The 17020-nt window shown below is 41.0% G+C and overlaps 2 protein-coding genes across 8 annotated transcripts in view; both read right to left on the bottom strand.

Moving 5' to 3' along the window:
• Nucleotides 1-11237, bottom strand: part of LOC147146499 (axin-1-like) — a 29908-nt gene extending 18671 nt beyond the window's left edge. For 2 of the 6 annotated variants that reach the window (XR_015087063.1, XM_086032564.1), the window contains exon 1: nt 3718-4775. The gene's annotated coding sequence lies outside the window, so the exon portion shown is untranslated. Of the gene's footprint in view, nt 1-3717; nt 4779-5362; nt 5532-7632; nt 7756-11024 lie in introns of those variants that run through there. The other 4 variants (XM_086032563.1, XM_086032561.1, XM_086032562.1 and 1 more) reach the window with 4 other exon arrangements.
• An 852-nt stretch (nt 11238-12089) lies between these two features.
• thumpd1 (THUMP domain containing 1) lies at nt 12090-16904 on the bottom strand. Of its 2 annotated transcripts, none has more exons than XM_086033553.1 (6): nt 16784-16904; nt 16034-16259; nt 14557-14740; nt 14016-14101; nt 13043-13205; nt 12090-12724 (listed from the first exon to the last, which is right to left on the bottom strand). In XM_086033553.1, the coding sequence occupies exons 2-6, from the start codon at nt 16241-16243 to the stop codon at nt 12294-12296; spliced, it is 1074 nt and encodes a 357-aa protein (XP_085889679.1). In that variant the 5' UTR covers nt 16244-16259; nt 16784-16904; the 3' UTR covers nt 12090-12293. The 2 variants fall into 2 exon arrangements, with proteins under 2 accessions (XP_085889679.1, XP_085889678.1); XM_086033552.1 differs by lacking the exon at nt 16784-16904 and adding an exon at nt 16519-16633.
• Between the last annotated feature and the right edge of the window lie 116 nt (nt 16905-17020).

The raw sequence follows: 17020 nt of genomic DNA on the forward strand, positions 1-17020 counted from the left end.
TGGGTTGCGTCAATACTGTAAATTGGGAATTTCATTTTTCGAAGACAAAGAAGTGTATTTGTAGATTTTGTCATGTTTACTAACATGTTGCACCATGTAAAAGCTCGCAAAGCCAAAACTATTTAAAGTGGAAGTCAACCCAAACCTTTTTTTTTCTTTTTCAAGAATATGTTCTATGCAAGGCCACTAGTTGAAACACGGCATTCTGATGAATACTGCGTTTGTGCAATATGAGTTAAGCAGCAAAATCCCCCCTCTGTTTTCTGAAGCTGAGCCGTGATTGGTCGTTACCTGAGCCCTGAGTAGTTGTGATGTCATTTTCAGTCGACAGAAATGACAAAATGGCCGCCTCCTAAGATGGCTAAAAACGGGTGGATTTTGCTGCTTAACTCATATCCCACAAACGCAATATTCATCAATTAATTAAATTCCAAGAAACAACAAATCATCAGCCACATCAAAACCGATGTAAAACTTTTTGATTCGTTTTTGACCGGTTCGAACTTTATTTAGACCGATTCATGATTTGATGTATCGATGTTCACACATCTTTTAAAGCGAAACCGATTTTCCCATTCGAATCAATTTCCGTTACCCCTACTACCTGGAACATCTGCTTTTGATCAGGGGCTGGTTCATTTGGGCGAATTCCCCAGTCGCAGTTTGACTAACAACAAAAATCCCTGGCATTTCTCCCCAAATGGTTGCTTCAAACCGGAATGCCGCACTTCCTTTTCAGTTTGGCTCTATGTTGCTTGAGACTTTTCCGTGCGTGGTGTTATGACAGATATGTCCACCCACTTTCGTGTCGATGAGTGAAACCGATGTCAGGGGCTGATTTTTTTTTTTTTTCTTCTAAACTTTCCGGGGGGTGCTACGGAGAGAGTTCCGGGGGTAGTCATGACAGTCATGTTAAAATAGTACATACTGTATATTTTTATCCTGGTAAATATATATGTGAGTTATCGGGCATGTTGACTCCCCTAAAAAAAAAAATGATTCAAGAGGACCCTATTATGAACCTAATTGACAGACAAGCCATCCTTGAGGTGTCAGCCTGCATTGTAAGGCAAAGCAGGGCTGTAACTCTTCACTTGTTTACCAGTGACAAGCATGTGAGCACGACTGCCACTTCCAATGAAGATAAAAAGCAGGGAGCAGGACGTCTGGCATTGAGTGGAAAGTGAGGAGATGGGTGCTTTTTTTGTCCAGGGAGAAGGAGGGGGGTCCTTTGTTCAAGCTGCCACTGCAGATTTGGGCATCTGTACGGAGGGCCTGTCAGAAACAGGCTTATCTCTTCGGGGCCCCCGCCGTGCTACAAAGAGCCATTTAGATCGAATTGGCCCGCGGTAAAATCTTCATTATATGGCGCTTAAAGGAGCAACAGACCTCTGGCTCTTTAAGATGAATTGGAGACAAGTGCTTGACCAAACAGGAGGAGGTGGTGGCCAATATGCTTGAGCTGATGTCTGGACATTGCCATGGTCATTGGTGATGACACCATTTTGTTCTCTGTGCCTTTTACACAGAACTTGTTGATGTCTGGAGGTACTGTGATCGGATGTTCAAATGTAAATAGTTATACTGTGTCAAGAAAAAAAAAAAAATATATATATATTGATTTGAAATTCCTCAAAAGTTTATATCAAATTTTCGATAAAAAAAAGTCCAAATCTTAAAAGAAAATCATATTTTAATGAGTGGGGGGAAAAAAATTGCCGTCAAATTACGATAAAGTTACATTCTTTTCTGTCTGTTGTATGCTGCTAGGTCGGCATTGCAAATGAGAATGGCTTCTCAATTGCAAAATAAAGATTGTATAAATAATATTTGGATTAATTAAGGTTGAAAAGGACAGAAAATTATTTGCCGTAGCCTCACTGGCTATAGGGCAGTGGTCGGTGATCAACAGAGGGCCATCCCAATGACCTTGTTTACGATGAAATCAAATTGATAACATAAAAATATTTGTAAAAGTATGTATACATTTAATGATGAGTGAAGTCCTTTCATTCAATTGTCCGTGTTTCCACTCTGGCTGTGCGAAAATTAAAAGTTGTACATGTGCAGTAGCTCCTCTTCAATACTAGAGAGAGGAGTGGCCTATCCCAGCCAGTCCTGTGTTGGTTTGCGAGTTGTCAGTAAATTTGCCACCAGACAAGATTCTTTGCTGGGACATGACTCGATTAAAAAAAAAAAAAAAGGCAGGATCGCACGCAAAAAAAAAAAAAAAATCATATTTTTGCAATATTAAGGTTTTTCTTTAAGTTGTTTTTTTCCAATAAAAAAAAAAAATCAACAAATCGTACAGAAAAACTTTTTTGGGGGGTGATGGAATTTTTCTCCCAAAATTCAAGAATACGGTAATAATAATAAAAATTCGACTCCTAGACAAAAGTCAGATTTGTATCAATGTTTAAAACAAATTAGTTTTATATTCAAATAGAAAAAAACGCAACATACAATTTGGGGAGAAAAAGTCAGAATCTCAGGATAATAATAATAAAAAAAAAAAAAAGTTTAAAATGTTACACACACTACTGGAGGAAACCCACACAGGCACGGGGAGAACATGCTAACTCCACACAGGAAGGCCGGGGCCGGACTCAAACTCACGACTTCTGCACTGTGAGGCAGACATGCTAACTAGACGACCACACTACTACATACAAGGGAAAAAAATATTAAAAGACTTATATATTATTTATAGACGGTAATATTTTTGGGGAAAAGCATTTAGTGTATTCTGAAAAAGGAAACCGAATCCATGAGACTCAAATCACTGTTTTGATGGGGGGAAAAAAAAAATCTTATAATGACGTATTTTCTTGCCCAAGATAAAATTTCATAAATATTAGCAGAATAAAGCCATTGGTGGTGATCAGACATTTTTATCGTGTGTCTTATCATGGACGCCTTGTAGAGACCGACCATGAAAGTAGAAAAAAAACGTGTTTTATGATCCGATTCTTTGCCGTAGCATGAGTGGAAATACGGAAGGCGTCAGCAAGGCTGCTCAATGATCCCTCCATCTATCTCTCCGTCCGTCCGTCCGTCCGTCCATCTGCTGGCCTTTCCCAGCCGCTCCCGTGTTGGTTTGCGAGTTGTCAGTAAATCTGCCACGGCGTCCCGCTGACGTGTATTGTGACGCCGCTGAATACTGCTGGGCCGCCAGTATGGCCTGCGCCAATGCTGGATTAGCCACACCGGATTAGCCGGCCGCCCTCCTGCTGCTTATTCAAATATTGTTTCACGTATTGTCATCATCCGTAGAGGAAATATGCGAAAAAAGACACAAGAAAAAACGAACAACAAAAAAAGGGCAGTTTTCCAAGCGAATTCGGAGAGAGTCGGAGAAGGACGGGACGGGGAAACGCCACCACCTATCCGCCGCCGCCGCCCGCCGCCTTCCGAACGAAGACGACCAAACGAAAACGGGGCATGAAAGCGAGCCTTGATCTTTGCTAACATGGCGTTCATCTGTCCTTTTTTTCCCCTCTCTCTCGCTCCCCCCTTCTCTCTCCTTCAACCCTCTTCGCACATACACTTGGGAGTCAAGGCAATTGATGTGCTGCCTTTGATGGCAAAGAGAGGCCTATATTAGTGGCCAAAAAGGAGCCCCGGATGAAAGGGGCCAAAAAAGAAAAGAAAATGGACGGGAAAAATATGAGAAAAGACGGGGAGATGGCAGACCTTGGCGAAGGCGGAGAGGCTTACCGTGCGAGCCCGATGGCGGCCGTGGCGTCGACGCTCGGCCCTCCGCCGCGTGGTCTCGTCGGTCATCCCCGGGTGGACGAACGGGGGCTCGAACCCTCGGCGAGGTTTTCGGGGGGACGTCCCGCCGGCGGACGGTGTCGCCATCTTTGTCCCGTTGTTGTCTTGGATGTGCCTCTCCTCCTCCTCTTCCTCCGCATCTTCATCCCTCCCCTTTCCTCGGCTTTGATCGTGCCTCGCTCCCCTCCCTCGCTATGACATCATCACGCAGAGCATCAAAGGAGGCTTCTGGGGCTGGACCCTGGGTGGAAATATGGAGCAGAAGGAGAGCTCGGACGACAAGGCGCATCCCCCAAAGCAGCTCATCCACCCTTTCGACGGGCGTACCCCAAGGCCCCCTGCTGAGAACCTTGATGATTTATTTTAAAGCCTTCCTGCACCGGCACCATCGACTTGTGTGACGCTCACCTCCATCCCTGGATGATGGCCACCCCTCCCTGCCTCGACTCCAGCTAATTGGTACCATTCTCCAAATCCTGTTAGGGACCCCTCTGTGTGTGTGTGTGTGTGCGCGTGTGCCATAACACATGTTGCACAAAGTTAGAATCTGAAAATATGAGAATAAAGTGTATTTTTAAGATAAAAAGTCATAATATAACAAGAGTAAGGTCTAACTCATCCGAGAAAAAAAGTCTTATTTTTTAATATGAAAAAATGTAAGAATGGTAAAAAGTATAAAGTTGAATTTTTCAAGTTAATGAAAATTAATTTTGGAGAAAAAAAATCAGAATCTTATGAGAAAAAAAAAGGCATTTAGATTAAAAAAGTTACAGTATTGCTAGAAAAAAATATATTTTCAACAAAGAAAGATGTATTTTAGCAAGAAAAAAGTCTGAATCTTTTGAGAAAAAATTAAGATTAGAATATCATCATAATAAAATTAAAAATAAAATTGAATGAGAATAAGAACATATTTGTTGCTGGACTAGAAATCGTAAGATTAAAAGCAAAGCACCCAAAGTCAGAATCTTGAGAGAGGAGTCACATTGTTTTGGGGGAAAAACAGTCTGAATCTTACAACAATATTTTTTGAAGAAAGAAGTCATAATTTTCCAGTCATACTTTTTCCTATTGTTCAGAATACACATTACGAGATACAAGAGGTATTTTTTTATATAAAGCTTAGGATTCTCTGCGACAACTGTCATAATTATAGCAATAAAAGTCTGAATTTTATGAGGGGAAAAAAACTCATTTTTGAGATGAAAAGTCATTATATGAGAATAACGTTGCACATTTTTGGGAAAAAAAAGAAGAATTTTACAAGACTAATGCAGATTTTTTTTCTAGGATCAAAAGTCATCTTAAAAAGAATAGGGCAGTATTTTTTTAGATTAAACAGTCAAATCCTTTCAGGACACCATCATTTTTCAAAGTCAAAAAATTGGAATATTATGAGAATTAAGTTGCAAGTTTTTTGGGGTTTTTTTTTACCAAAAAGTCCAAAATTTACAACAGTAAACATATTTTTTCAAGATAAAATGTCACAATGTTACAAAGAAAAAGAAAAGAGTCGTATTTAAGTTTGAATCTTACAGGAATAAAGCCTTCCTCGTCTCTCAGCACCATCAACTTGCGTGTCACTTACCACCGTCCCTGGATGATGGCCACACCTCCCCGTCTCACTTCCAGCTGGTGGGTACCAGTCCCCAAATCCTGTTAGGGACCCCTCTGTGTGTGCGAATACGTGTGTGTGTGTGTGTGTTGCACATGTTGCACTGTCACCCTCAGCTGCCAAACCAATCTGATGAGGACTTCTTAAAGAGAAAGAAAAAGACAAAGAGGTTAACAGAATGAGCTTCATTTAAATGTCATGAGGCAGCTAAAAGTTAAAAAAAATAAAAAATAAAAAGTATACATTTCTTTATGACTGCTTTTAAAAAGGGATCTTAGATTAGGAGTTTAAAGACGTTTTTTTCCAAGATTTTTGGGGGGGGCAGGGATTCAAGAAAATAAACTGAAAATTAAGAGCGATAAAAAAACTACATTAGAAAAGTATCTTGAGAATGGATACATAATTTGGAGGGGAAAATGTCAGACTCCTATGAGAAAAATGTAGCTTTTTACATGAGAAAATGGGACACATTTTTCAAGAATGTCGCAATAATAGAAAAAAAAAATTGTTGTTGTTTTTTCCTTAGGACATAATTTCTAGGATTTTGTCACAGTACCTGGAATTTTCCAGGCTACTTCAAACCAAAATGGCTGCCTTCTTGATCAGTTTCAATCGTGGGTTCTTGAGACTTTTTCATGCGTCCTGTTATGATTGACATATTTGCCCAATATCAGGTGGACGGATCAAACCAATCGCACCTGACCGCAGCCCGCAGACTCAATTTGGGTGGAGACTGGAGATAAAGTCTGAACTGTTTGACGGAAGTGGTCAAAACGGCCAATTGGACGTCCATTCTGGATGAACAGAGGGTCGCGGAGCCACGGAAGCATGTTCAGGGCCACAGAAAATGAGGGGATCAACGTTGGGTGGGAAGGGTGCAGTACCACAGGTCCCCAGCAGAGAGCGCAGAATGGGTTAGGCTAGGGAAAGGTGATAGAAAACAACAGGATTTGGGGCCAGTTCTCAGGATAGGAGTGTCGCACATGAGTGTATCATACACCGTTGGGTGCGGCTATACGAGACCTATCTGCACATACCTCCAGCGTCCACGTGGGTGACTCAGAGCCGGAGCTAGAGTTGAAGAATGCCCTCCATATAGGAATGAAAGGGATTTTCATGGGATAAGTGTAATTTTTGTCACCGTACAAAAAACATTCCCCACAACCATGTTAGGAGCACGTTTTGGGTCATTTGGGGTCCGTGCATAATTTGAGTGTGTGGGCGGAGTCAAAGATTTACATCCACCCCCACATTCTAATTTTGTCAAGTGTTATTGGTGGAAATGTATGTATAAATGTATTTGGGGCTACCAGTAGCCATTTTGATTCCAAGCAGCCATTTTGGAGTGAATTCCAATGATCGAAAACCAGCCTTCAACGTTTTTCACCAATAAAATTGAAATTCAATGGACATGTCTATCATAACATTACACACAAAAGAAGTCTCAAGAGCCCATGCTCAAAATTGAACATGAAGTCAGCCATATTCATTTAATGCTTCCAATTTGAAGCAAATCCTATTGCTCAAAAGCTGGTAAAAAAAAAAAAAAAGCCATAGACAACAGTTTAACCACTTGATATGAAATTGGGTGGACTTGTCTATCGTAACTGGATGCACCGAAAAATCTCAAGGACACATGCAGGCAATTGTTTGGAAACAGCTTACGCAACATTACGCTTTTTTTTTTGTTTTTTTGGTAGGCCATCTAATGTGAGCAGTGTGACTTTTTTTTTTTCTAAATGCTTCTTGCACCTTTAAATTCACTCCATCTTGTGACATTTAGACCACTTTGCCACAGACAACCACAAAATATATATTGTAACGTAATGTAAATTATGTTTACCCCCAATCACATAAACAGTCATTTACATGCAAATAGCATATTGCTGCAGGTATTAAGAAAACTCATTCGGCCACATTAATGGCCCTCCCGCTCGGCTTTTTCTTCCGTCACAAATGACTTCCCGCATAATCCTCATCAACTAAATCCCAACAGCCCACCTGTAGCATCGTCGATTGCGGGTAAACGCTAATAGCGGGCTGCTGAGGTTTGATAAGCATTTTTCTATTAGCACAATACAACATCAACATCCCTCCTCCCGGCCTATTCCATACACACACTCCAAAATGTTCCCATCATCCAAACAAACAATGGATGGAAATAAACAAATATATGCAGCGTGTGTGTGTGTACGTGCGTGTGTGGGGGTGTGTATGTGTGTGTGTGTGGGAAGAAGCAGCACCTGCCTGTAGGCCACAAGGGCACAAAACAGCTCGCCGCTAAATCCCAGTTTGGCACACTAGCGCGTAATCATCACTTCTTGGTTTTCTTCTTGGTTTGCTGCAAGTTGTCATGCATAATAACGCTGTAAGAAACACAACAAACACACACACACACACGTCTGAGGTGACTGCCGATGCACCACGCAGCCTCATTTAAATAACAATGACACTCATCTGCCACTCCATTATGCAAACAAGTGTACAGTGGAACACAGTCTGTACCCATTTAGGCGGATTAAAAAAAATAAGTAAAAACATATTTTTCCCCAGACAAAAACTTGTCACAGTGAGAATACGATTCGGGTTGTTTTTTTTTCATTTACTTGTATTTATTTATTTATTTATTTATTAATTTAGGAAAACATCATCAAATGGTGCCTTGCCTTACCATTTTATTTGGTTCAACTCAAATCACCTTTCCCCCATTAAAATGAATGGAAACGCCACGATTGAGTTTCATTCCCAACATTTGTGCACCTCCTGGTGTGTGCCTTGGCCACCAGGGGCAGTATAATACGGACAAATAATCACAAACAAAGAAGAGTTTTCCAACGCCGGTATAATAAGTGACGCCGTAAACTGCGGTGTTAGTCGTTTTTCCCAGATGATAAAGTACCATAGTCAGTAATAACTATTTTAATGTTGCACTGTCGCACTTTGAGTTTGGTTTGATGTAAAGTGCACTATATAGAAAATCTATTATCATTAATGTCGATGCCTGTGAATAGTATTAACTCGTCTGTCTACATATGTTGATGCACTGTTTGTGGTCAAATGTGCGTTGTTTGAAGGGTTATAATAACATTGCGACACTGATGCTATTCGTCACTCCTCTAAGGAGTTTTGCATTGTGTGTTAGCATTAAGCTAGCAGGCTTGAGTATAAGGTAACTTTATGTGGTTACGAGACTAGAAACCTATTTTCGGAGGACAAAAAGCCTCTCAGCTCATTTGTACAGCACTAATATTGTAGTTCTTCGCAGAGGACAAAGAATACATGCCTGTGAGCACTGTTACAGTATGTTGTCTGTCTACATGTGTCACTGCACTGTTTGTTTTCAATCAATTTCTTATAGGATTAAACTATGAAAAACAATGAAAAGGAAAAAAAATGCTATTTCGCGTTAGCGTTAAACTAATGGACCGAAAAGCTAAGCACTGTGGTTGCTCCGCTGTTGTAATTACTGATGGCACACAGTCCTTGCTGCGGATAGTACAGAGGGAGAGGGAGCGATGGTTGCTTGGAGGCCATTGTTCGGCGAAAGTGAGACAAACGAGACCCTGGAGAACACTACTTAGCCGCTCATAAAGGTCAACTATGGAGGCACAGCGGCTAATCCCCGAACCCCCGGGGACGCCCATGGATGCTGTTGTTTCACGGCCATGTGACATTTAAACCCAAGTGCGCCACACAACGTTGTGGATGTGTCTCCAGCCTCCTGTTTGGCTCGAGAGTGCCCGCTGAGGGTTAATTAGACGTGGCCTCGGAGGCCAATTTTTAACGACGCTCTTCCATTGCTAACTATGTTTCAGCACAGCCTTTTCTTTATTTGATGTCATGCAAGACAAACCACACTCCTTACCAAGTACAGCTAATGACTGAATGACTGAAGTATTCAAATGAATATATAGTGTACAACGAGGAGTCGTATTTTGTGAGGGAAAAAAGTTTGTAGTTTTTTTTTTTTTCCGGAAAGTGTAATATAACAAGAATAAAGTTCATTCGAAAAAAATGTGTTGGGGTTTTAAAAGGTGGGTTTTTTTCATGAAAACAAAGCTCAATCTCACAATATATATATGTATTTTTCTGATTCGTCATCCTCTTGAAATGTTGAGACATATCTTGTCTTTTTATGTTTTTGCCTTAAACATCATCACAGGATGCTGGCCACCTTTGCTAAAATCGTCTAAGTCCAGACAGATAATTTGATTCTACCCATAAAAATTATTAATATTGTACATATAAGAGCTAGGCATTTTACAAAAAAAATTGCAGTCCATTTCTGGCCTTCCGCCGTCCGTTTATCTGCCATTTTGTCCGGCCGGACCAAAACGTAATTGCCTATAGGCCGGTCCGCCTATTATTTTAAACAGACTTCCGTTAGTATTTCCGACTACCAACTTCGACAAATTGCCACATGCGATCTCCCTGCCGCTGGGCAATATTTGAAATGAAAAACTCACCGAGGCATGGAAGCCTCACCGCGGTCGGACTCGGACCTTATTCGACATTTATGGACCGTTTAGGCCCATTGAAGTCTCTCCACGAAAATAGACAATTACAAAGATGGAAAAAATGTGCTTTCCGACTATACTTAGTCCAACTATTTGTTGAAGTTTCCCGTCTATCGTTTGTCGCCTACAAAATGAGCATCCATCATAGGCAGATAGACGGACCGATCCGTCACATCTGCAGATATATGATCAGTATACCGGTAGTGCAGTTTGTATTATTTTATTTTATTTTTAGTGTGGCCCTAATATTCCTCCATATAGAAAGCACTAAATCTCATTAAATGTTGTTGTTGCCAGTTCTTACTGTGCTGAAGGTAGTCACATCATTAAAATTCCACCATGATGCTCAATATATGTTCGCCATCACGTCTAATTGGCTAATCTCATCAGAAATGTCTGAGTTGTTTGCGGGGTCACGCTGATTGGAGGCGCTGAGGGACAACAACGCTGGTGAGGCAAAATCTGCAGGTAAATAACCCAGAGATAACGAACGCCGGGTCAGCAACGGTTCAGCCAAAGTGTAACGAGGACTGAGAAAGGCAAAACTACTGTATACGGCAGACAATGGTGTTGGGTTGAGTGTGACACTGCTGATTAAATAAATTTTCTTATGTTAAGACGGGGTGGAAAAACTGTGGAATACAACAAAGTCAACATACCTGAAATGCCACATCTCCAGTTCCAAGAGTATTTGATGTATCTGCGATGTATTTTTTTTAATTGAGTCGAACAGGTCGCATAAATGGTGGAAAACAGTTTGAGAAGATTTATCTTGGTCTCATTTTTTTTTTTACAAAGAAATATCACGAAAAAACTGTAATTTGTGTAGACTTTAAATCCACTCTGTCTCCATGTTAGTTAAAAACCGCATTGGTGCTAGTAGCATTGGTAATGCTAACGCCCATAGCTAGTGTTAGCAACTTAGCATATGTGCTAACATTACTGTACATGCTTGCTAACTTGCTTAGTTATTAATTACGTTACAAACATATCAAACTACTTTAAACAACGGCTACTGTAGTGTTTAAAATCAAATTAGATTATGAGGAAAACAGATCACAGAAAATTTTATTTTTACAGGAGGTAACGTTATTCATTAGCATGTGAGTTAGCCTTACCTGTTGTGTAGGCAAAGTCCTGGATGGATCGGTTTTTTTTGTTTGTTTTGTTTTTTAGTTAATTGTGAAAAATATAAATTTCATAAAAGTAATGATACTAACTCATGAAAGAATACATGCCATGTAAATGTATAAAAACAGTACATTTTGCACTGTATAAGCGTTTCATTATTGTCCAGCAAGTCATACTGGACATGTGTCTGTACGGCTAAAAAAAAAAAAGAGAAAAAAGCGTCACTGTGCGTACGTAGATGAAAGTCTGACTCCATCTGGTGGCACACTGGAGCACTGCAGCCATCATTTCATCAATACAGTAATATAATAGTGTTGATGACAATAATATCTTTGGGTTTATACAGCGAGTTGTAAGCGTCACAAGGAATCTTGAACAACGAATGGTGGTGAAATTAAAATGTTTAGCTGACATTCTGCCAGGTACATTCCAGTAAAGGTTTCTTGAGGGAAAGTAGGGTGGGAAACTTCTCAAAAATGAAGGAGTGAAAGGTGTGTATGCCTATTGACAATGGTGGAAGTTAGCGGCGACTGTTATGCTAAAGGCAAGCTACGCAACTTAATGTACAGTAACTGAAATTGGAGTTGTGATGTATTTTACAAAATGAGAGCATTACAGAATCCCTTATGTGACATGGGCTGGATAAATTGTTGGAGCCACAAATGACCTAGAAAGTGCACACAAAATACTCATTTAGGGCCATTAAGTAGAAATAATGTGCACACAAATTAATAATATAATTACTGGACAACTGTGTCAGTAAATGTCGCGCACCTTCAGTCTTGTGAAGATGCCTCTATTTGCTCACCCAGACATCCAAGTTGTTCATTGAAATTATATGAAACCGCACATAATGCCTCTTTTGTGGCCACAAATCAGTATTTTGTACACTTTACATCTGAACAGCGGCCACAATTAAAAATAATAATAATAATTCCTCTATACATGTCATGTCCAGGGCTCCAAAACATAAATTGGCTATTAGGAAAGCAGTAATTGTCGACGTTCCAGTTCCAGTCAGAACATTGAAGTACTGTATAAAATTCATAAAATACACGAATACAAACCATGTTTAATTCTGGATGTTTCTTTACAGAAAAACAGAATGTGATACATGATCAAATCTAAAAAGTAAAAACAAAAACAACATTGGAAGGTTAAAAAGACAGCGCTTCAATGGCTTACTAACCTCGCTTGACAAAAATAGTAAAACCAAGTTTTACAAAAAAAAACCCATCAACAACAACAAAACACGGTTACTCTCCATCACCTTCCCCCTTATCGATATCGTCCTCCATTGCAGATTCTTCCTGCAGGTCTTCCTCACCAGGCTGCTTCTCCTCCTCGCTGCCACCTGCTGGCTCGGTTACGGTGTCGCCTTCCTCTTCCTTGACCGCTTCCGCCTCGCCGCTGCCTGCTGCTTTTTCAGTTACGGTGCCGCCTTCGTCCTTCTCGGCCGCTTCCTCCTCGCCGGTGTTTGCTTCGGCAGCTTTTTCGGTCACGGTGCCGCCTTCCTCCTTCTTGACCTCTTCATCTTTGACCACTTCCTGCAGGTTGTACTTCCTGTAGCGCGTGTACTCACGGACCACGCTGACACAGCACACAGTCTTGATCACCTCCAAGATGATTGTGAGGTCCGGCTGGGTCAGGTCCACCTTGTTTTTGGGGTTCAGCTTGCCCACCAGGCCTTCGAGAGACACACATGGGGACAAGCAATGAAAATTTTTGGACGAAATTGTTAGGCTCTGGTCCCCAACAGATCGTGAGATGCAAGTGCTCAAGTTTTTTTTTTCTTTTTTTTTTAGACACAGCGCTATCTGCTGGACTGGTGCGTCACTGCGAGTCGCCTGCGATGTAAAACCAACTAAATATGGCAAGTTGGCAACACTTATTTTTTACCGTCAAATTTAAGAGGTATCCATAACTTTATTTCCCCAACAGACTCAAGAAGAAGTTGTACGCATTGTGTCACTTTATTAGCATGTAAATTTGCACGTTAGCTTACCTGCAATGGCCTTGATGACGTCGTCTCTCTTGTTGTGGCTGTTGTTGCGCGCCTTGAAGGCAATTTGGTAAGTGGCGCAGTTGGGCTTCTTGAACCAAGGCTCCAGAAAGGTGGACAGATACCTCATCATGTCCTCCGGGAATGCCCTGCACGTGCCCGTTACCTGTGTGACACACAAACTCAGGTTGCTATCTTGCTTTAGAGGAGAAGTCGCCCCCCCAAAAAAATATGTTCTATGAGCCTCCACTAGTCGAAACATAACATAAACAAAACATATTTTTTTTCAAGAATGTGTTCCCAGCAGGCCCACTAGTTGAAACACGGCATTTTGATTGATATTGCATTTGTGGAATATGAGTTAGACAGCAAAATACACTTGTTTTTAGCCATCTGCGGGGGCGGCCATTTTGTCACTTTTGTCGACTGAAAATGACATCACAGTTGCTCAGGGCCCAGGTAACCACCAATCACGGCTCACCCGTTTTCTGAAGCTGAGCCATGATCGATCGTTACTTGAGCCCTGAGCAGCTGTGATGTCATATTCAGTTGACAGCAGGCGGCAAAATGGCCGCACCCTGACATGGACAATAATGGGTGGATATTACTGCTTAACTCACATTTCACAAATGAATCCAAATGGCGTGTTTTGACAAGTGGAGGTGCATATAACATATTATTGTAAAGAAAATTGTAAAGATATTATTGTAAATTAAATACGTTGGCGTTAATTAAATTAGCATAGCAATAATAAAAAGAAGAAGAAAAAGATGAAGAAGGGGAACATATTTTATTCATAACACACTTGACCTAAAAAAAAAAATCTCTAAATGCAATTTAAAAGAAAAACTGCTAAAATCAACATCCACACAAGAGACGCATTCTAAAAACAAAAGATATTTCTTTAATAATAATAATAATAAGCCACAATCTGTGGTGCCCTTAAATCAAGGATGGAGTTTTGTTTGCATCTCACCGGCAGCATGCGAAGGATGACACGCGTCTTCTTCTTCTTGGTGGCGTGCAGATCGGACAATATGTGATGAACCAGCTTGTCAGACTCTACGGTTCAAACAAAAAAGCAAAACAGCAGAAATGAAAATGTCCTGCTCACCAATGGACATGAGAATTTTTATATAGGGGACTCCTTAATTTGCGAAATAATATTGTATTAATACAATATTCATTATAGTAGGCGGACTATATAGCTGACTTAGGCTATGTTCAGACTGTTCAATTTGGATGTTTTGGGGGGGGGGGTTGGGTGAAATCCGATTTTCACATATGAATTGCAACCTCGGTCTGTCTGGTGTGTATGAACAAAAATGTGTCCCCTAAATGTGTCGACTAAAGATGACATCACGCCATTGCCGCGTGTAATAGACGTGGCTGAATTACTACTATCACCACATATGTCAACTTCATTCTTCAAGTCGGATTAAACTAAAGTCATTTGCCTACAGTTTGAACGTAGCCGCAGTTGATGGAGTGATTCCGGACATAGCCGAGATGATTACCCAGATTGCGAGTTCTGATGAAGATGACATTGTTGGCCCCGCTCTCCAGGGCCTGGAAACGTCGGTCTTGACTCCCGCCGTACGCTCGCAGCTGCGCCACCTCTTTCTTCAGCGCCTCTTCCACGTCTTCTTCTTCTTTGACATTTTCTTCTTCTTCGCTGCAGCCTCCGGCGTCCTCGTCAAACTGAGGGTTAGAAAGGTCGCACTTTGTCAATGTCAGCATTCAAATTGTAATGCTATGATTGAAACCCGTATTTGAAAGTTAAATAAACCCCTGTTTGAAACCCTAACCCAGGATTGAAACTTTAGCGTAAAACTCTAATTACGTAGTTTCCCCTCTTTAGAATGTTTAAGATCATCAAACCAGTGTAAATATCAGACAAAGATAAACCAAGTAAAGATAAAATGTAGTTTCAAGACTGGATGAAAAATACAGTAATTGACATCTGTCAGCCTGGAAAGGGTTACAAACTAATTTCTTAATCTTTAGGACTCCAGCAAACCACGGTGAGAACCATTATCCACAAAATGGAGAAAACATGGGACAGTGGTGAACCTTCCTCAGGCTGCCCGGCCTACAGAAATGACGACTCATCCAGAAGATCACAGAGAAACTCAGGACAACATCTGAAGAACTGCAGGCCTCAGTTAAGGTCAAAGTTCATGACTTAGGAAGACACTGGCCAAAAATGACATCCATGGCAGAGTTCCAAGGCGAAAACCACTGCTGACCAAAAAGAAAATAAAGGCCCGCCTTACATCTTAAAAAAAAAAAAAAAAAAAAGGAATGATTCCAAAGACCATCAAGATATATTCTATGGACTGAGGAGACGAAAGTTTAACTTTTAGGAAGGTGTGTGTCTCGCTAAATCTGCCGTAAATGTAACACGGCATACCATCAGTCAAGCATGGTAGTGGTAGCGTGATGGTCTGGGGTTGCCTCGCATCTTCAGCACCTGGATGACTTTCTGATTGATGCAACCATGAACTATGCTCTTTATTAGAAAATCCTGAAGGAAAATGTTCGGCCATCAGTTCGTAATGTCAAACTGAAGCGCACTTGCGATCAGGACAACGATCCAAAACATACCTGCAAGTCAACTTCTGAATTGCTTTAAAAGAAAATGAAGGTTTTAAGTCACCTAGTCAAAGTCCAGACTTGAATTGAATGCTGTAGTATGACCGTATAAAGGCAGTTCATGCTTGAAACCCATTCGGTGTTGCTAAATTAAAGCAAATCCTGCAACAAGACTGGGCCAAAACGTATCCACAGACATGTGGAAGACTCATTGTCAGTTATTAAAAACGCTTGATGTCAGTTGTTGTTGCTTAGGGTGGCTAGACGCTTTATAAGGTTTAGGGGGCAATTACTCCTTCACAGATCTGCACCATGTAAACATTTAAACTGTACGTGTAAACATGATGAGCTATGGTAACACCTAATAAGATAAAGGACCTGTGCGGTGCGTTCACTGACCTTCTCGGGTCCGTACAGCTTGTCGGCGTACTCGCTGAGCAGGTTGAAGGCCTCCGCCGTGCACTTCCTCTGGTTCATGTTGCATGTGATCAGGATGCCCTGCATGCCCACCTCCAGCTCCCTGGAGCCCCTCCAGCGTTTCGCGTGATATTGGCCGCCACCGAAGTGCTTCTTGCCGCGCTTCCGAAACTCGTTCTGCGCCGCCGACATCTTGCCAATGACGTCACTGGACACAGCGGTGAATAAATCGGATGTTTACTTTTTTTTTTCTTTTTCAGATCCGTGTGCAATCTGCCAAGCTGTTTTAAAGCGAAACGCAACGCAATATTTTTTTTTTAAACACACGACGAGGGTTTATAGAAATAAAGTTGAACGTGTTGTTATAAACGTGCGTTCAAATATAAAATGGAACTCTGTGACGGAAGGACGCCACATTCATGTTTTGGAGGAACTCTACGGAGTGCGAAGAGAGACGAACGACTCACGCTCGAGTTTCACGAAGTACAGCATACATATTCAAAGATTAAACTACAAACTATGTTGGTAATAATTAGTTTGAAGCTATCTGTTCCTCAGTCGTGTTAACTACGAAATAATGTAATTTTATGACGGACGCCTCATTGTAATTTAAACAAGGCTTCTACGGGGTGAGAGAAGGGACGAACATCGCGAGGAATTTTTCAAGGAAATTGTGAACTAAGTATTATTTAATAAATGAATTACACTTCATGTAAGATGAACGTAACTTACAAACGCTTTGTTGTGTTAAATATCTGGAAATTTATTTTGGTGACGGGAGGACACCCGTCATTCACTTCCAAGGACCAGGTTTGGAGGACTTCTACGGAATGCTAGGAAGGCCAAAAAATGTTATTTCGGACTTAATTCAAGTATACACTCGTCATTTTATACGTTAATATAAGTAAAATAAAATCATGCAAAAATTGATTTATCCCCCAGTCATGTTGATTGGACAAAATAGAACTA

This window comes from Filicampus tigris, chromosome 6, assembly GCF_054856515.1.
Source record: "Filicampus tigris isolate MCC_2025a chromosome 6, RoL_Ftig_1.0, whole genome shotgun sequence".
Taxonomy (NCBI): domain Eukaryota; kingdom Metazoa; phylum Chordata; class Actinopteri; order Syngnathiformes; family Syngnathidae; genus Filicampus; species Filicampus tigris.